Source organism: Balaenoptera acutorostrata, chromosome X (assembly GCF_949987535.1).
Source record: "Balaenoptera acutorostrata chromosome X, mBalAcu1.1, whole genome shotgun sequence".
Taxonomy (NCBI): Eukaryota; Metazoa; Chordata; class Mammalia; order Artiodactyla; family Balaenopteridae; genus Balaenoptera; species Balaenoptera acutorostrata.
The window spans coordinates 116,728,196-116,749,959 of NC_080085.1; the positions used below are offsets into that span (position 1 = coordinate 116,728,196).

Below are 21,764 nucleotides of genomic sequence, written 5' to 3' on the forward strand. Positions count from 1 at the left end.
AAGCTATTGTAAATTCAGCTTGAAAATTCAACATTTAGGATAAGTATTTTTAAAATAAATTTATTTATTTATTTTTATTTTTGGCTGCATTGGGTCTTCATTGCTGCACACGGGCCTTCTCTAGTTGTGGGGAGCGGGGGCTACTCTTCGTTGCGGTGTGCGGGCTTCTCATTGTGGTGGCTTCTCGTTGTGGAGCACAGGCTCTAGGTGCACAGGCTTCAGTAGTTGTGGCACGCAGGCTTCAGTAGTTGCGGCTCATGGGCTCTAGAGCGCAGGCTCAGTAGTTGTGGTGCACGGGCTTAGCTGCTCCGTGGCATGTGGGATCTTCCCGGACCAGGGCTCGAACCCGTGTCCCCTGCATTGGCAGGTGGATTCTTAACCATTGCACCACCAGGGAAGCCCTAGGATAAGTATTTATGCAGTGATAATTTTTTTTTCATAGAAATACAGATTTTGGTGGACCACAGCACCATGGTAAAAACAAGGTTTTTACTAAGCGAAGCAACGTGTGGAGCAGAAATATACTCAGAATTGGTTGTGGTACAGAAATAATTCCTCATTATGTCCACATAAGTGGATTACAAAACTGTTTCTGGAAAGTCAGGAGTGGGGCAGGGGAATCTTGGGTTATACCCATGCTTTCCTTATTTCTTCCTGCATGCAGATATTCTAGTAAAGATCGGTGGCATACGTAGCATATTTGACACCCAGAATGACAAAATTATACGAGAAAATTATTTTGTCTATCTGACAAAATTATTTTCTGTAATAATTAGTAAAAAACATTATTTTCTTGATTTCGTCTTTAGTTTTAAAACAATTAAAAATTTAAAAGAATACATTTCAATTTTAAATATTGTCCAAATTCAGTAAAAAATTTCATATATTAACCAGATTTTCACTTACCAAACAAAAGGATTACGTCTTGTAGACTGCATTCTGTTGGCTGTTTTAAATTTTAAACACAAGTAAAAGCTCCAAGTTGTCACCTAGAATGACAGGGTTGAAATAATGACTGTTTCTTTGTCTTTAAAGTCACAGGGCTTTCACCGTTTATTTCAAATCTCTGTTAAAATACAGGAGTATGTGGCATCATAGGGGCTGGAGAAAGAAACTGCAAGCCAGAAGCAAGCTGCAAGGGTTCTGAAGTGTTGGTATCTAATTTAGAAACCAGTGTGGGTGGCTGAGTCCGTTTGCGTCAGGGGCCAAATGTATAACCGAAAGTTCTCTGAATTAACTTCCCAGTGAAACAATGATTGTTAAAAGAATAAGTAATAAAAATGTGCTAATATGAACTTCAAAGCCTATATACCCAATGGAAATGTAGTCTTGTTCACCAAAAGATATGTAAAAAAAAAAGTTCATAGCACTATTTTTTAGAGAAAGAGACTGAAGCTCCGAGTTCAATGACTTGCCCCGTTTCACAAATCTCCTACCATCACACTTCCCTCAGTGGCCTTAATGGAGGCCACCAACTTTGTGCTGGGCACTGTGGTGGGTGCTGGAGCTACACAGATGAGCACATTAGGAATGGAACAATTCTTATTTGCTTACCCGACCTATTGGAGAGTCGGGGAAGATTTTTTCCCCCATTTCCGTATCGGGAATTGTGGCGGCAAAGAATATAGATCAGCAAAGGAGATAGTTCCCATTTACTGATTGTGCACTGTCCTAAGTGCTGTACCATATATATATACATATGCATACACCATATACATACACATCATCTTCTTTAATCCTCAACGATCCTTGTTAATATCCCCATTTTACTGAGACGAGAAAGAGAGGCTCAGTGAGCCTGATTCGCACAAGGTCACAGAACAGTTAAGGGTTCCCCTCGGATTTGTACCCTTATCGGGCTGACTCTAGGGCTCTAGGTCTCAACTCTTATACCCAGTTAAAGATTTTTGTTAGAACCCGGCCACGAGTCAGGAAAATGGAAGCCGCAATGCAGTCCAAGGAACCTGAAGAGCCGGCGCCCAGTTTAGGGCCACTGGGAAGAAAGGAGGGCGGCGGCAGGTCTGGGAATTTGGGAGCCGTCTGGATGGGAGACTGAGGGAAAGAGGAAGAGAGGCTGCGCGGGAGTCTCCGCTTCTTTGGGAAGAAAATTCCCACGGCCACCTCGGGAGCGTGGAAACCCGCAGGCTCCCACGGGGGGGGCGCGGGGAGCGCGCGGGCGGCTCTGGGCGGGGCCTCGGGGCGGAGCGGGGGCGGGGCCTGCTGCGCCTGGGCTCTTGGCGGCGGCGGCGGCGGCGGCGAAGAGCGCTCGGGCGGACCACTCTGCTTTCCCGCGCGGCGCCGCCTCCTGCCGCGCCTCCGCCTCCTGCTCGGCCCCGCCGCCGGCTTCCTCCTCCCCAGACTGCCCTCAGCCCGCGCGCCAGCCGGCTCCGTTATGGCGACCCGCAGCCCCAGCGTCGTGGTGAGCAGCTTGGCCCGCCAGGCCCGTGGCGGCGGCGGCCGGTCCCGGAGGCGCGGGGCCGCAGTGCGGGCTCGGGCCGGCGTGGCCCGGGGCCGGGGGGCGGGGGGCGGCCGCAGCCTCCTGGGTTCGGCCGCGCGTCACACCCGGGCGGCTGGGGGGATGGAACGGTGAGGTCGGGGTGGCCGCCTCTGATGAGCCCCGGGAAGGAGGGCTGCGTGTGGGAGGAGAGGGTGGAAATGGCGTTTTGGTTGACATGTGCCGCTTGCGAGCGTGCTATGGGGAGGGGCCGTGGGCCAGTTCGGGAATGATCTGGCGGGGTGAGGGTGGGAGCTTTCTTAGGAGGGGCTCTTCTCTGTCGGTCTGCGGTGTGTGGGTAAGGTCCTTGGGGCAGCTCCGTGAGAGGGCCCAGGAGCACGGAAACGACCACATGGGAGGCATGCGGGGACTGGTATTTTCACCTAGTTCTGCAAACATTGTAATGATTATTTGTGGGAATGCGCATTGCCTCATTGCATCCTCACGGCAGCCTTGGCAGCGGTAACCATGCCTACCTTTTTACACACGTAGAAAGTAGTTAGCCGATATTAGGTAGCTTTCCCACGGCCCAGAGGTAGCCAGGCCTCGTAATCAGATCTGCTTGAATCCGGATCCTATGCTCTTTGATGCTGCAGGGGACAAAAAATGCGAATCTGGTCCTTACCTTCAAGGACATTGGCACCATAATCCGTCTTTGGTATCCTGTCTCCAACCTCATTGGTTCTTTTCCTTGTTTCTCGAACAAGCCAAGCTGCTCCCTCCCCTTACCCTCCCTTTCTGATCACGCTTGCTAAAATAGCCAACCCTCTCTCAATAGTTAAATGCCTTAGCCTGCATTATTACTATTATTATTCTTATTTTAGCAGTTACCTTATTACCTGTTGATTGTCTCGCCCACAAAAACATAAACTTTATAAGGGCAGGAATCACCGCTGTAACCCCAGCGCGTAGTACAGTGCCTGGCATGCAAGAAATTCTCAGTGATGGTGTGTTGGATGAATAAATTAAATAATTAACCACTTGAGCCCTAAAAAGGGAAGGGCTCTAGTTCATATTAGGCATTGTGACTTAAGGTAAAGAGCAGTGCTCTTAATGGAGTCTGGCCTGGGATCCTGCTTGCATGGGTTATTTACTAGTTGTGTGGCCTTGGGTAACTACCTTTCTGGATTTAAGTGTCTTATGTATAACTGAGGTGCTAGCTACCTCATGGTGTTATTGAAAGGATAGCCGGTCTTTGTGAATGAACAACCTTTGCGTGGTCCCTGACTGGGAATAGTAATAATATCTATCGATGTGTTTACCTACATAGTCCTGTTTAGTCCTCAGAACAACCCTCTAACAAAAGTATGATTATTGTTTTACAGATGAGGAATCCTTGAAGCCTCAGTGAGAGGTTAAGTAACTTAACCTCTTAACATAACATACCCAGTGTCACACAGTTATTAAGAGGACCTCAGACTCAAACCTAGGTCTCTCTCAAGGGCCCATACACTTAAATGTTATGCTAATAGTAGGTACTCAACTGTTTTTATTCAGTTGCTGAGGAAGTTAGATGCTTTTAAGCTTTGGGGTCCAATGGCTGCACCAGCATACAGTGAATTATTTTTGCTAGAACTGGCTGTTAGTTTTGTTTGAACATCAAGATATTCATTGTGTTTTCGGTTTGCAAATTCCTGTTCCTTTTTTTATTTCCTTCCCAGAAATTGTCTTCATGTTAGCAGTGACGGACACTTAAATAGTGCTTACTGTGTGCTGGTTACTAAGCCCTTTACACATATTAACTGGTTTGATATTTATAAAAAAAAATTTTATGTGGCTCAGAGAGGTTAAGTAACTTTCCCAAGATTACCCAGCAATACTAGGATTTGAATCTAAGCTATCTGGCCCCAGAGTCTGCTCTTAACCTCTCCACTTTTAGGTTCATAGTGACAGTAGTAGATATTTATTTAGTACCTACTATGCTTTAGGCATTAAAGTAAATATTTTGCAACGTTGTCTAATATAACTGCCCTAAAGATACATAATAGGAGGGAGGGAGATAAACACTAGTATGACCTTGGAGGCACAGATGGGTGAACTATTGATAACTTGCCCAGTATCACTTAGATGAAATTGACCCGCAGATCTGCCTGATATGACCCATGCTACTTGTAACTATCTCTCTAAACTTCCAGGGTAAACTTGGACACACTTGAACAAAGAACAAACTTCTGAATTTTTGCAAGTTATTGTGAAACATCAGATATACATTATGTGGATAAAATATCTTCTAAATTTCAGGATGGTAGTGCTAGAAATGTAACCCCTATTAACTGGACTTAAATCTTACCCTGCTAATAATTTTCACAGAATTGATAAAATAGTGCATTGTTTTGGTCCACAACCCTATCATTGTTATCATCAGGGTTTAGACTGACAATGTAGACCAAAATTATTCTTGGTGACCACCAAGAAATGGAGCAGTTGAGTTTGGGGGTTTCATTCTACAAATTGATTAACGTGACATGCATACTGTAGATTCATCTTAATTGTTTTCTGTCCATTTTTTGTATCTAGGTATCACAGAAAGTCCATAGGCAGGAGGTAGGAAAAAGACAAAAGGACCAACCAGATCAGCAGAGAAGAGGGGTCTCAGAGTTCTCTTTTAGATTTCTGTAGTTCACTAGGCAGTAACTGGGCCATGTCATTCTTTTCCCCTGTGAAGAGATGCTAAAGATGTGCTAGTGCGCTCTTCTTCCTATCTGTAATTGTATATTGTGTGCATTGGTCAGATTTATATGCTATAAAAGTGTCAACCACCATCGTTAATACTGAGACTGGATTGTTATTTTCCTGCCAGTGGCTACCAAATTACTAACAAACATTTAGAATATCTTGCTACTAATAAGAATTCAAACAAACACTTCAAATTGCTATGAAACTACTATCTTCAGCACTGTGCTTCTGATAATTGATAGGCATTTATGTTTTGCCCAAAATTAACATGCCTGTCATTCCACTGTGCACACTGGAAAGGAAAGATGATAGTGTTAGATAGTAGTTATGGGCCCGCTTACGTAGAAGCAGGTAATAATTTATCCCTGAGTTGAATAGAATGCTGATTTTAATTCTTGTAACCCTTAGATTCTTGTAAACCTTTTAATTCTTTTCACATTTAGGGATAAATGCATCAGTAGTTCATAATTTTGGTCTTATGATATCCTGAGTTATCACAAATTATCCCAAGGGGATGACACATCTGCTTTGGTGTTTTTTTGAGAATTTTAAAGTGTCTGAATATAAAAGGTAAAAATATTGCCACCTAGCCATTTCTGCCCATTCTAGAAGCTTGGAATTATTGATGGTTACTAGGGATAAAATAAAATGTATTTTATCTATTACTGTGCATCTTTTAATTCATATTTTAAGACTCGCTTCCTCACTTCCATTTAGTCTTGTTTGGACCCAGGAACATTGTCATTTTTTGACCACAAACAGGCTTAAGCAATCCTCCTCACAGATGATGAATTGATGTTGCATGTTGTTGTCTTAGCTCGAGTTAATTTCCTTGCTTACTGTAATTTTAGATAGTATATCTCTGTAATTAGACATGTGTAAACCACAAAATTTTTCATGTATGAAAACCATTATTATCGATGTGACACATAATTATTAAGAATTTGTGGCTTCAGTTTTACTGGAAAATAAAATTATTTTGGTAATTTATGATAGCAAAAGATTGACTTTGGTTCTAGACAAAAGATATATAGTAATGTTACATTTCTCAATAATCTTTCATATTAATAAAAGTGCCTTGTAGATTTTACCATTAACAAGTATATTACAGATAGGTTAGGATTTGAGAGCTATGTTTTAAAGCTCTGAGGAGATGCAGTCAGATTTCGGAACTGTCTGGGTAAATGGTAAGTAACTGAGAGCTATTAATAACCTATCCTTTGGCCATTTCTGGCTAAACTGGAAATCAGAATAGGAAAGGTGGATCTGCAGAGAAACCACATTTCATTTGTTTACCACTTCCAGCCCCTCCAGGGCTCTGCCCCAAATATTTTGGGGTTGGGCCCTCCCCAAAGCCATCCAGGACCCTCTTTGCGATCTTTAGCCATTTTATGTTAAGTTCATATGTTGAAGCTCTAACCCCCAATGTGATGGTATTTGGAGATGGGGCCTTTGGAAGGTAATTAGGATTAGGTATGGTCATGAGGGTGGGGCCCTGGTCTTTTAAGAAAGACACCGGAGAGTTCCCAGCCCCAGCGCTCAGCGCACAGATAGCTAGGAGAAGATGGCCGCCTACAAGCCAAGAGAAGAGGCGTCAGAATGAAAGCTACTTTGCTGGCCCCTTGATTTTGGACTTCCCAGCCTACAGAACTGTGAGGAATAAATGACTGTTGTTTAAGCCCCCCGGTCTACAGTATTTTGTTGTGGCAGACTAATGCAGTTCTTTTAGAAGGTGTTGGTAATAACCACGTGCTTAGACATGTCACAGTCACAAATAATAAAACAGATGTGATTTATACTCATATATAAAGTTGGGCATTGCTATTGCCTAGTTGATTTAGAAGGCTGTGCTAATTCAGTATCAGAGGCATGCCAGTCTAATTTACTCAGTTTATATCCAGGCAACAGAATATAATGACTACTTTAAGCTTGATGTTGCTTTAGGAGGGAGTCATTGGTGCTGGCTGACCTTGGGTTCCATGTTTATCTTTAGTGTGTATAACCGCTTTTGATAATCACACGTTTGTGGGCTTGTGAAGTTAGATTTGGTACAGGTTATAAGCTTTAATGTGCTGTATAGTTAGTTGTATGTGTATATGTCTTTTCCATTAGATTATATGCTCTTTGAAGGCTCTAAATTTATAACCTTTGTATCCCCCTACAAAATCTATTGCATAGTACCTTAATCAAGGTGGATGCTGAATGCATTTTTATGTAATTAAACATATTGCAATCCCTTCCTATCAAAGTACCCACTGGATTGTTAACTAATCCATGTTAGATGGGGTTAATTAATACCAGATATTAACCAATATCAGATGGAACAAATCAGGGCTGATAAGATTAAAGGCCACCAAGTATATTTCTGTCTAGCTCTTCTAGAGAATTGAGATTATTAGGCCTGTTTAATATGAAGCTTTGGTGCTTGGGATGATTAAAACAAATTCCTGTCTATTGAATTATATCTTCTGTTATTTCTTATTATCAGTGGTCTAGGTGCAAGCAAGGCTTCTGAGTGAGAGTTTGAGTACCCTCCTAAACTCCCATAATACTTTTTCTGTATTTTTAAAATAGTTTCACACTGTCTTATGGTTATTCATGTATATGTCATATCTTCTACTACACTGTAAGCTCTTTGAGGGAAGTTGTGTCAAACTTATCTAATCCTCTCTAGTATGTACAACATAGTAGGTACTCAATAAATATTTGAGTGTTAGTGATAAGAATTACAGGTTCTGAATAAGGTCCTCACCATTTAAAAATTACTATTCTAATACATACTTGATCATTAAATATGAATTTTTGAAACTTGGATTTTTCATTAATGTAAAATTGAGAAAAAGTGATGTTGGTGCCTTGTTATCATTTAAATAAATTACTTCCTGTTTAACTTTATTTGAAACATACACAAGTACACATATTAGTATAATGAACCCTCATGTAGTCCTTGCCCAGTTCTGACAATTATCTTTGCGTGGCCAAATCATACGTTTCTTAAATTAGGACCCCCATAAATACACCCCATGTATTTATAGTGAATTATAACAAAATTGTGAATTTATGCCTAAAGTACATCAAGTGATACAGGTTTTATGAATCCTTATTTTTGCCTTTTGGGAAGAGTTATATTGACATGTTTTTTTTTATCTTGAAATAACATATCAACCCTTTTACACTGAATGTAATATATAAATCTAATAGTATCGATTGAAAATAAAACCTTTTGAATTGGAAAAAAATTTTTTTTAATTAAAAAACATTTATTTGCCACGCCACACGGCTTGTGGAATCTTAGTTCCCCAACCAGGGCCCTCAGCAGTGAAAGCGCGGAGTCCTAACCACTGGACCGCTAGGGAAGTCCCTGAATTGGAAATTAATTTGGCGTGTTGACAGAGAGAGAATTCCTATTTGGGAGGTACATCAGTGCTGGTCTGTCTGTGTTAAACTGCATGTTTGGGATGAACTCTGGGCAGAATTCACATTGGCTTTGATTGAGACAGACAAGACTCTTGAAGTTCTTAGGCTGCCTGCAAAACCCATAGCCAGGCACTGAGCCATTTTCACAGAACCAGTAGGCTTTATAAGTGTTGCATGTTTCAAAGAGTCCTGGGTGGGTCCTGGTTTATGCTTGTGGCAGAAGCAGTGAGTAACTGGGAGGAAGGGGTGAGTAAGTCTCAGGGAAGCCATTTTGGCGTTCCGGATCTTGACTTTAAAGCACTATAAAATGGTACGTTTCATTCTTGTCAGGTAATAGCAGATCTGTTCTGATGAGCCTGATATCAATGTTTATCCTCTCGTAGCATCTAGCAAGGTCTAGCTCTTCTTATCCCAGAACTTTTAACTAAATTTCAGTTTATAAAATTTAGAAAAGTAATGCTTGCTTGTTACGAAGCATTATAAAAGTAATGCTTGCTTGAAATACTCTTGTAGGTGACACAAATGTCCTAGTCCCATTCTTTTTTTTCTTTTTTTTAACATCTTTATTGGAGTATAATTGCTTTACAGTGGTGTGTTAGTTTCTGCTTTATAACAAAGTGAATCAGCCATACATATACATATATCCCCATATCTCCTCCCTCTTGCTTCTCCCTCCCACCCTCCCTATCCCATCCCTCTAGGTGGTCACAAAGCACCAGCTGATCTCCCTGTGCTATGCGGCTGCTTCCCGCTAGCTATCTATTTTACGTTTGGTCGTGTATATATGTCCATGCCACTCTCTCACTTCGTCCCAGCTTACCCTTCCCCCTCCCCGTGTCCTCAAGTCCACTCTCTACGTCTGTGTCTTTATTCCTGTCCTGCCCTTAGGTTCAGAACCATTTTTTTTTTTTTTAGATTCCATATATATGTGTTAGCATACGGCATTTGTTTTTCTCTTTCTGACTTACTTCACTCTGTATGACAGACTCTAGGTCCATCCACCTCACTAAAAATAACTCAATTTCATTTCTTTTTATGGCTGAGTAATATTCCATTGTATATATGCGCCACATCTTCTTTATCCATTCATCTGTCGATGGACACTTAGGTTGCTTCCATGTCCTGGCTATTGTAAATAGAGCTGCAATGAACATTGTGGTACTCTTTTGAATTATGGTTTTCTCAGGGTATATGCCCAGTAGTGGGATTGCTGGGTCGTATGGTAGCTCTATTTTTAGTTTTTTAAGGAACCTCCATACTCCCATTCTTTTTATAGTAAATGTCTTCGAAATAAGACTGATAACAATGTTTAGCAGATACATTAGTACTTCACCTTAGAGGACCTGGCATAATCTTTTGCCCCTCAAAATAGGATTTTTTTTCCTGCATATGAAAGTAATACATGTTACTTAAAAAACAAATCAATATTGACTTCGCACCTCGTGCCGAGCGAGTGCCTGTGCCCTGTGTGCTGCTGGAGCTTGCCTGTGGGCACGTCCCAGTCCACCTGCCTGAATCGCTGCCGGACTCCTGGCCACGCGCTCCAAGCGGAAGCGGTGCACAGCTACTTCCAGTCTGACACGACGGTACTTGAAATTCCACCGAAGTCTGGAAAACTCAGAGCTCTTGGGACTGAAAGAGAGATGACGTGAACCTCAAATTTCTTAGAATATCATTATCAATTCTGTGAATAATAAATGTATCTTAAATATATATTTTAAAAATTTATTGAAAACCAAGCTACTTGTCCTTAAGCACCTAATACAGTGCTGACTGAAGGAGGAGGTACTCAATAGATATTAACTGATGCAGTGAGATTTAATTATGGTTTGACCAATATTTCTTGCAAACTGCCAAAGTTCATGTCATCAGCTTCTTGAATGTGATTTGGAAGATACTTAGTCTTGAATGTCATGTGAGACAGAGTATTATAATTGTGGTTTGTGTCTTTGAATAAGCTTTAAATATAATGCTGAGTGGGAATTATAAATCAACTATAATTTTTTTAAAAAGTGAAATTGGCAGTGGGAAAAAAAAAGAAGTCAAAGTATAGAAAGTGGCAGGTCCCCACTTCTTACAGTTGACTATTGTTTGGTATATTCTTCCATACCCACCCTTTCTTTCTTCCTCTCTCCCTCTCTCTCCTGTTTTTTAAATGTTTTGTATTAAAATTTTTTTGTTTGTAGTTTTGGTTTTTTTTTTTAAACATCTTTATTGGAGTATAATTGCTTTACAATGGTGTGTTAGTTTCTGCTTCATAACAAAGTGAATCAGTCATACATATACATACGTTCCCACATCTCCTCCCTCCTGTGTCTCCCCGCCCCCATCCCACCCCTCCAGGCGGTCACAAAGCACCGAGCTGATCTCCCTGTGCTATGTGGCTGCTTCCCACTAGCTATTTTACATTTGGTAGTGTATATATGTCCATGCCACTCTCTCACTTTGTCCCAGCTTACCCTTTCCCCTCCCCATGTCCTCAAGTCCATTCTCTAGTAGGTTTGCGTTTTTATTCCCGTCCTGCCCCTAGGTTCTTCAGAACCATTTTTTTTTTTAGATTCCATATATATGTTAGCATACGGTATTTGTTTTTCTCTTTCTGACTTCCTTCACTCTGTATGACAGACTCTAGGTCCATCCACCTCACTACAAATAACTCAATTTCGTTTCTTTTTATGGCTGAGTAACATTCCATTGTATATATGTGCCACATCTTCTTTATCCATTCATTCGATGATGGACACTTAGGTTGCTTCCATGTCCTGGCTATTGTTAATAGAGCTGCAATGAACATTTTGGTACGTGACTCTTTTTCAATTATGGTTTTCTCAGGGTATATGCCCAGTAGTGGGATTGCTGGGTCATATGGTAGTTTTATTTTTAGCTTTTTAAGGAACCTCCATACTGTTCTCCATAGTGGCTGTATCAGTTTACATTCCCACCAACAGTGCAAGAGGGTTCCCTTTTCTCCACACCCTCTCCAGCATTTATTGTTTGTAGATTTTTTGATGATTGCCAGTATGACTGGTGTGAGGTGATACCTCATTGTAGTTTTGATTTGCATTTCTCTGATGATTAGTGATGTTGAGCATTCCTTCATGTGTGAATTAGTTATACATATACATACATATGTTCCCATATCTCTTCCCTCTTGCATCTCCCTCCCTCCCACCCTCCCCATCCCACCCCTCTAGGTGGTCACAAAGCACCGAGCTGATCTCCCTGTGCTATGCGGCTGCTTCCCACTAGTTATCTATTTTACATTTGGTAGTGTATATATGTCCATGCCACTCTCTCACCCTGTCACATCTCACCCCTCCCCCTCCCCATATCCTCAAGTCCATTCTCTAGTAGGTCTGTGTCTTTATTTCCGTCTTGCCACTAGGTTCTTCATGGCCTTTTTTTTTTTCCCTTAGATTCCGTATATATGTGTTAGCATACTGTATTTGTTTTTCTCTTTCTGACTTACTTCACTCTGTAGGACAGACTCTAGGTCCATCCACCTCACTACAAATACCTCCATTTCATTTCTTTTTATGGCTGAGTAATATTCCATTGTATATATGTGCCACATCTTCTTTATCCACTCATCCGATAGATTTGGTTTTAATATATCGTAAAATTTCCCCATACTTTTCACATATATGTATAAAAACACATACTACCACAAATAATTTATAAGAAAGACTTGATATTTTTAAAAAGCAATATGTACTCACTGAAGAAAATTTGGAATATATAGTATAAAGAGCTAAATAAAATCGCTGTAACTCCCCTCCCCAAGACAAAAGTTTTTTATGACTTTGTTATATTTTTTCTGTGTTTATAGGTCTATTATATAATTATAAAACTGTAATCATAGTACATTTTACCACCACAGGTACCACATCATCAGTGTTATTAAACATTTTGCATTACAGGGACTGGACAGATCAAGACGACCAGTATGTGGTCCTACTCAGAGTATCTACTATGAAGGCACCTCATGAGTTGATTATAACAATCTCAGACTTCTAGGAGTTTGGATTTTTAAGGAATCACTTAGCTTTTTTTGGTGATTTTTTTTTTCCTACTGTGAGATGAGAGAGACTCTTTGGGTTTGAGGTGGGGAACAGCAGTTTTTCTTGTTCACTGTGATATTTTAACTTGTTAGACTACACTGTATTAAACATTTTTTACTAAATTTTCAAACATATGCAAAAGTCGGGAGAATAATATAATGGATCCCCATATACTCATCACACGTTTATAATGTTATCAAGATTTTGCCACATTTGTCTTAGCTCTTTAAAGTTTTTCTTTTACTCTGCTGAACTAAAGAAAATTTCATATCATGTCATTTTACTTCTGTAATCTTTTTTTTTAATTAATTAATTAATTTATTTATTTTAATTTTTTTTTTTTGGCTGTGTTGGCTCTTCGTATCTGTGCGAGGGCTTTCTCTAGTTGCAGCAAGCGGGGGTCACTCTTCATCGCGGTGCGCGGGCCTCTCACTATCGCGGCCTCTCTTGTTGCGGAGCACACGCTCCAGACACACAGGCTCAGCAGTTGTGGCTCACGGGCCTAGTTGCTCCACGGCATGTGGGATCTTCCCAGACCAGGGCTCGAACCCGTGTCCCCTGCATTGGCAGGCAGATTCTCAACCACTGCGCCACCAGGGAAGCCCTACTTCTGTAATCTTAACTATTCATCTCTAAAACATGTGGTTGATTTCTTATATAACTATAATTCATTATCATACCTACGAAATTACAGAAAGTTCTTGATATCTCATACCTAAATTTCTGTGATAGGCTAAGGTTTTTTTTTTTTTTTTTTTTAATTTTATTTATTTATTTATTTATTTTTGGCTGTGTTGGGTCTTCGTTTCTGTGCGAGGGCTTTCTCTAGTTGCGGCGAGTGGGGGCCACTCTTCATCGCAGTGCATGGGCCTCTCACTATCGTGGCCTGTCTTGTTGCGGAGCACGGGCTCCAGACGTGCAGGCTCATTAGTTGTGGCTCACGGGCGCAGTTGCTCCGCGGCATGTGGGATCTTCCCAGACCAGGGCTCGAACCCGTGTCCCCTGCATTGGCAGGCAGATTCTCAACCACTGCGCCACCAGGGAAGCCCTAGGCTAAGGTTTTTAAATGTCTAAATCCAATCAAGTGTTTGTATCATGAAATGCTCTCATTGAAACAGCCATATTTCTTTTTCAGATTAGTGATGATGAACCAGGTTATGACCTAGATTTATTTTGTATACCTAATCATTATGCTGAGGATTTGGAAAAGGTGTTTATTCCTCATGGACTAATTATGGACAGGTTAGTACGATCTTAAACTGAAATTTTGTTTTTTTCTTATATTAATTTCAAGTGTCAGCAGCTGTTTTAAGTAGTTGATGTTTGAACATGAACTAGGCCAGCTTGTCACATAATAGATGCTTTCTGTTTTAAAAGCCCTCTTGACAAAAAAAGGGAGGAAGGGAGAGCTTACTAATTACCCAGTATAAGTCATGGTATACTGGGAATCTGTAGGGAGTAGAATAAAGTAAATATTGAAGGGAGATTGGAAGAATGAACTCTAGGCACAAAGTCTTTGATTTCTCAACCCTGAACAGGGTAATGGACTGGGGCTGAATCATGGGAAGACAAGGTCAGATTTTGATGATTATGCACGTCTAGCTTGAAAATTTCCCTTTAAATGAATTGCAGTGAAAAACTTTACTTGTTATTTAAATGCTTGCCTTGTGTGTCTGGCTGTTGTTTTTTATTTTAAAATTATAATATCAGTATTATAACTCTATTCTAATATAGCTATATTCTAGAATTCTAAAATATTCTAACTATAGAGGCTTAAACAAGAAGAGTAAAGTTCTCTCAGCCTGCTGTACACATTTCCTCCCTATACATTGGCCATGTACATATACTATATATTTTAACACATGGGTATTACTATCATATAGGTCTAAAATTTATTGGGCATTTTTTCATATTAATACATCCAGAACTATCTCATATATTTTAAAGGTTGCATGGCATTCCATTTTCTCTCTGTACCATAATTGATTTAACCAGTTCCTTATTGATAGATGCAAGATGTCTCCATTATTTTGCTTTTGCAGATCATACTAGAAGCGAACATCCTTTTATAGATGTTTGGGCAGTTGCTCAAATTTATCCACGGGGAAATTTTGTGACAAGGGGAAGGTGTTTATTGAATGTTTTGATACTGCCAAATTATCCTCCAAAAAGTTTATATTAATTTGTACTCCCAATGGTATATGAGAGTACTCTTTCCTCACAGTCTCTTCTAATATTGTATTATTGAATTTGCTGGTTTGATAGGTGAAAACTGTATCTTATTTTACTTTGCGTTTTTAAAATTTATGATAGATGTTAACAGTACACTTGGATTTTGAAGGTTTTTGAAATTTTTATCTTCGCTTTATGAGCAAGGATATTATACTTCATGGGGGTAAAGGATGTATTTTGTCGAAGTTTAATCTTTTTTTTTTTTTTTTAATGCTTGGCTGCACCTCACAGCTTTCGGGATCTGAGTTTCCCAGACCAGGGATCGAACCTAGGGCCGCGGCAGTGAAAGTGCCTAGTCCTAACCACTGGACTGCCAGGGAATTCCCCTGGAAGTTTAATCCTTAAGGGATGTTTGTTGTAAAGTTTAAATGTTCCTTTTATAATATAATTTAATTTCTATTAAATTCTTGATTTTATTTCTGTAGGACCGAACGGCTGGCTCGAGATGTGATGAAGGAGATGGGAGGCCATCACATCGTGGCCCTCTGTGTGCTCAAGGGGGGCTATAAATTCTTTGCTGACCTGCTGGATTACATCAAAGCACTGAACAGAAATAGTGATAGATCTATACCTATGACTGTAGATTTTATCAGACTGAAGAGCTACTGTGTAAGTATATTTAATACATGTTTAAAATAAACATGGCATTTTTATTATATGTATCCTATATGTATGAGCTTTAACTGGTTATATATAAATTCCATTTGCTTATAACTTTTATACAACTAAAGAACCAAAATTGATCTACATAATAGCTAAAAACAAAACCATATGAATTCTAAAATTCAAATTAACATTAATTTGACGTGAAGGACTGCGTTTTGCTGAAATAAAAAAAACAAAACAAAAAAACCCATGGCAACTGTAGGTTTTCCTGTATGTTTTTGAAGCTCTGCAAACTACACTTACATGTTCATTTTACTTGGTTAGAGTGAGATTTTCTGATATATTCCCTAGTACTGTATATCCAAGTGAATATTGTCTTTTTCAAACTAGTCGCCTATACTTATTTTAAAGGTTCTTTGGTTTAGTTTAGTTTAGTTTTGTTTTGGATTTTGAAAAACCCGTTTTCGGAATTGCTCTTGGGACTTGGGGGATATACTCTTTTGACTGTACTTACTGGTGGCAGATGTCCTCTCTGGAGCTAGACTGACTTGCGGGGGAGTCGTATTTGGAGTTAGGTGTGCGTAATAAGGTGGGTCAACGGTTGTCTCTTAAAAAGCGCGAATGGAGCGAGAGCATTAGCACATTGAAAAGACCACTTTTGAGTCACAGTCGCTCTGTCTGTGTCACACAATCTCAAATGCTTCAGAATATTGACACTTGTGGGGTGAACCAAAATCCATGTCATCTTTACACATGAATTTCATCATCCACAATTTCTTTGATCGTGTGAATGTTTGATTTTTATTACTTCATACTGTTGCTTTTTTTCTGGTTGTGTGTTGTCATTGTAGTTCCCGAGAGTTACTGTTTTCCTTAAAAATAGGATTTTTCCTAGCTTCTTCAAGGATTAGAATGAATGTCTGATCTTTGCTCTTTCATGAATCAGTATTGTAGTGCATCTTTGTAGAAACTTGGCTTATGTTTACATTTTCATTGAGAATAAGACCACTCATCTACATTTAACTTTCAGCCTCCATTCTCTTCGTTAATCATCTATTTGACCCAAGTCTTTGACCTTTTCCCCATTTTCATCAGTCCTGTGGGTGATTGGACAGCCATTTAAGTATTATCATAGACATTTTCCCTATCCTGTTAAAACCCTTTGTGCTCATATATCATGACATTACTTCATACTCATAAGCTCCTTTTAACTTGTCAAAGTCTCACTTGAATTAAAGACTTGCTTAAATACAAAATTTGGATTTTTACTCAACAGAAGTTATTTATTTTGCTGATTTACACTAAGATTTAATTCTAGGCAGTATAGCTGCCCAGACTTTAATATGTTGTTGCTTAGAGGCAAAACATGGGCTTACAGTCCAGGGCGTGATTTCTCTGTTTGGTCTTCTTAAGCACCGCCCCCCCTGCCCCCCACATGTGCACATAAAAATCAATTTTGTTACTTTATGACTTATACTTCATTGCTCTGGGGACTTGTGCAGAATGTTCTTTCTTTGAAAAGAAAGCTCATTAAAAAACTGAGAGGAGTTTAATATTTTCTTTTTAAGAGTGTTTTATAGTTATAGAGCAATTTTGAAGCGGTAGAAACACTTTGACATTTTAATTCCATTTTCTACTTTTAGTTTTTTTCCTATTAGTTGTTTTTTATTTTTATTTTTTTGTTTGTTTGTTTTTGGCCACGCTGCGTGGCATGCAGGATCTTAGTTCCCCAACCAGGGATCGAACCCGTGCCCCCTGCAGTGGAAGCGTGGAGTCTTAACCACTGGACCGCCAGGGAAGTCCTAGTTTTTTTCCTATTAGTTTCAGATCTTAGAGGATTGTTAAGCTGAACTCCTCAACTGATAAAAAGTGTTGGAACCTTCAACATGGTTAAAGCAAACATTTAGGTAAATTTTCACGTAGAGAAAAAAATATCTGTTCTGTTTTATGTGAAATTCTGTGTAGATTTACTACTAAACAATAGAAATTAGGAAAACCATATACTTTCTGTTGATTTGAAGTAACATTTCTACCCTATTTAATAATTCATCAGCTTGTTGTGGAAGATATTCCCATGTGCCTATAAAAAAAACAGGCAATTTAATTTGATATAATCATAAAATGGGAATTTAAAATTGTTTGCAGCATCAGTAACATTGATGTTAATGCAGTTTTACATGTTGACCTTGACCAGTTTGAAACAGTGAATTAAACATTAACTGATCTGTACTTATCCTATAGAAATGCTCCATGAACTATTAAATGTTCCCAGAATATATAGTCATAATAATATTAACACACCCCATCTAGTTTTTCTTCAGAATGAAAATTGTATTTTTCCGATTAAAAAATACATGTTTATTATAAAGAACATACAACCACGGAAAATTATAAAGGAATTAAGTCACCCTAAATTCCACTACCACTTTTATTTCTAATATTTTGAAGAATTTTCTCTCTGTGTATACACACTCACATTATAGTTTACATACTCTTAGAGTAGCTAGGCAGAATTTTATTTGCTTAGTGCCTAGTTGACAAATTGCCTGGGGATTCCAAATACCATGTTTCATTAAATCTTAGATAGCACTGATTTTAAGATTTACCAGTATTTTTTTGTACTGCTAAGAAAGAAGACGCTGTCAGTTATTGTTGTAAGTTGCTGTCGATTGTAATATGTCAGTTTCAGGGGTATTAAAATGTGAATGTACATCTTAGAACAATAAAATGTAGTACTATATATTCAATGACTTTTCTATCCCTAAGGCTCTGTGATATTAAAAAAAGAAACAGTTGATAAGTGTGCAAATGTATTTTCTCTGTTGTGAGTTCAATTTTGCAGTGAAATTTTTTTTTTTTACTAAAATAGTTTAATTAAAAAAAAAATGAGGAAGTCTTGAGAGGGAAAGTTGTCCGACAAGTAAATTTTTTGTGGGAATATTTTTTGTGGACCCTAAGCAAAGGAGAAATTAACCTGATTTATGGTGTGTCCAGACTAAATGGCTTACGTTAAAATGAAATTCTTCTTAGAATTTTATTTTATTTATTTTTCATTATTATTATTTTTAAAATATTTATTTATTTGGTTGTGTCGGGTTTTAGTTGCAGCAGGTGGGCTCCTTAGTTGTGGCATGCATGTGGGATCTAGTTCCCGGGCCAGGGATCGAACCCAGGCCCCCTGCATTGGGAGTGCAGAGTCTTAACCACTGCGCCACCAGGGAAGTCCCTCTTCTTAGGATTTTAAATCTTGCAGAAAACTTCTGAGTTATGAATTATTATCTCCATGTACATTTGAGAACAATGAGGGGCAGAGGGATTAAGTGACTTGCCCAGGATCATACAGGTCTTCAATTTGAACACAAGCCTTTAATTCTGTGCAGAACTGAGAGTCTTATTTGGGAAAACTTTTTACTGACTTGGATCCTCTAATATGGGCTTCCTATTATTTCTTTAGAAGTTTTGCATGCAAACAATTCATTTTGCCAATTATGGGATTTTTCCTCAGTTAGGGTCAAGGTTCATAAAGCTATAAGTTTCAGTATTAATCTTGGAAGTCACTTGATTAGTAGCTTGATTAGGCTATCTGTTTAGTATATCAAAGGTACAAATTACTTTATAGCAATTTGTTATTTGTAAGAAGCTGACTTTTTGAGTGAGCTTGTTGAAGAAAAATGCAGAAAATATTGGAGTAGTTTCTTAAAGTGTCTCTTCTAAGAAGAGGTCAGTAGCTTTTGGTCTGACACTTTTCTCTGTATGTATTTAGTCAATTGCTTTAAGGTATGCTTTTTTCCCCAGAACAGTTGAAGTTAAATGTAAACGTACCACTTTGATGTTGACACTAGATAGTCTAAAGCTTATCTTCTGTAAATCTATCTATTTATATATATATAAAGAAAGTGAAGTGATTTATGCCTTTCTCCTGCTTATTGAACTAAGACCATAGACGTGGATGGAGAAAAGAATTTGTTCAGTTTAAATTGGCAGGAATGGGGATGTGTACTGTCCATGGTATAAGGAAACGCTAACAGAACTAGGGTCAAAAGTATACTTTCTAACTCTTGCCTGTGGATTTTCACTGTGATGTAGTCCTTGTTGGACAACTTAGGTTTTACGTAAGCACCCTGATTAGTAGAACATGAAGGTAGTGGTCAGGTTTGGCCCCATGAAACCACAACTTCTATTTTTTAAAAAAATTAAGGAGGGACTTCCCTGGTGGCGCAGTGGTTAAGGATCCGCCTGCCAATGCAGGAGGCACGGGTTCGAGCCCTGGTCTGGAAAGATCCCACATGCCGTGGAGCAGCTAAGCCCATGGGCCACAACTACTAAGCCTGAGCTCTAGAGCCCGCGAGCCACAACTACTAAGCCTGCGTGCCACAACTACTGAATCCTGCACGCCTAGAGCCCGTGCTCCGCAACAAGAGAAGCCACTGCAATGAGAGGCCTGTGCACTGCAATGAAGAGTAGCCCCCGCTCGCCGCAACTAGAGAAAGCCCGCGCGCAGCAATGAAGACCCAATACAGCCATACATACATACATACATACATACATACATACATACATACATACATACATAAAGTTTTAAAAATTAAGGAAATTGATTAATTCACTCAGCAAACGTATTACTACCTGTTGTATGCAAGGTACTGTCTTTTAGGCCATGAAGAGTGGTTCTTTTGAACATGTTTATCAGATCCTAGTCCCAAACCAGACATGGAATGAAAAGCAAGAAGACAGGATGCAATAACTTCTGAAGGTTTGAAAACAGTGTACTTGAAAATACCAGATATTAAATATCAGCACTAACATTTCAATCTTTTCTGGTACCCTGTTGTACTAAATGATATCTTTGATGTGTTTAGAGCAATGCTGACCAACAGAACTTTCTGTGATGATGGAAATGTTCTGTGTCTGTGTTGTCTAGTACAGAGCCACTAGCCACATGTGACTGTGAGGCTGTGAAATACATCTCGTGCAACAGAGGATCTGTTTTTTTTTTTTTTTTTTTTTTGCCACACTGCGTGGCATGTTGAATCTGTTTCCCGACCAGGGATTGAACCCATGCCCTCTGCAGTGGAAGCGCAGATTCGTAACCACTGGACCCCCAGGGAAGTCCCTGAATTTTCAGTTTTATTTAATTTTAAATAATGTGGTTAGTGGTTATTATATTGGATAGTGCAGGATTAGATGATCTATAAGGGCCCTGTTTCATCAGCATCATTTTTAAAACTGATAATAGCTTCTTTTTCCTATAAAGCAACATTTTAAGTTTAAAATAACAGGTAAATAAATTGACTTATTACCTGGGCATATATCCTTCCAGACTTACTATGTTCTGCATATATTTTTAGAAAATTGGATATCTGCCGTTTTTCATCTGAGTTGCAGTCTACCTCTAAACGTTTATGATTCTAATATTCTCACTTTTGTTGATATTTGATCAGGGTACAGGAAAACAGTTAAAGGACACAGAGGATGGTTGAAATTATGATGTGAAGAGAAAATATGATTGAGTGTGGTGGACTTGGGACCTAGCTGGATGTAGAAGGACCAGTTGTTTCCCCGTAACTCCATTCTAGGGTCCTAAGGAATGATCTGAAGTTCACTGCAAAAAGGAAGCCACATATTGCTAAGCCACTAAGTGCTAAGGCTGGACTTCCTACCTCAGTGATACTCCTAGTCTCACCCCCTTGGGAGCCCAGTTTCGGTGATTAAACCTCTCTGCATTCTCTTATGGTCTCAAGCTGTTTGTTCCAAGCCGTTCGTTTGCAGCCCACTCATTCACGTGATTTCACACAGCTTTCTCTTTTCTTTTCCTATACCAAGCTTCAGTTCTTGTTGCTACCTGGAGGTTTGCAAAATTTTTAGGGATAGACAAATAAGAAAGTTCCTTCCTATTTCCCTTGTCTTTTTTTCACGTAGACTCGAGAAAAGGTAGATAAAATGGAAACACAGACACTGAGGGTATGTATTTGGTAGACCCAAAGAGCTTCTCTGGGGATTTTATGTAGTTGACAGTGACATTCTGAGTTAAGGACAGATTGGGCTCTGCCATGCCAGTCCCGTCATCTCCTTAAAGATGAAGCACATAAGAGTCACTCAGTAATGAAATGCAGCAGGGATACAGTGGGAAGCTTGTCATAGACAGGAAGGGAGGGAGCAAGGGAAAATCCTCTGGTGGGGTAATTGATTCATGGGTGCCATTTGTATGCAATTTGGGCACTTATACCTGTATTCTAGCGCAGTGGACTGTAACATTTTTCTTAAATGAATCTTCTGTA

The 21,764-nt window shown here is 39.4% G+C and overlaps 1 protein-coding gene across 1 annotated transcript in view; it reads left to right on the forward strand.

The window, feature by feature from the left end:
• The first annotated feature begins 2,237 nt into the window (after positions 1–2,237).
• The window catches only part of HPRT1 (hypoxanthine phosphoribosyltransferase 1), a 33,552-nt gene continuing 14,025 nt past the window's right edge, over positions 2,238–21,764 (forward strand). The window contains exons 1-3 of the mRNA XM_057538972.1: positions 2,238–2,419; positions 13,784–13,890; positions 15,306–15,489. Coding sequence (XP_057394955.1) covers positions 2,393–2,419; positions 13,784–13,890; positions 15,306–15,489 — 318 coding nt within the window. The 5' untranslated portion in view covers positions 2,238–2,392. The remainder of the gene's footprint in view (positions 2,420–13,783; positions 13,891–15,305; positions 15,490–21,764) is intronic.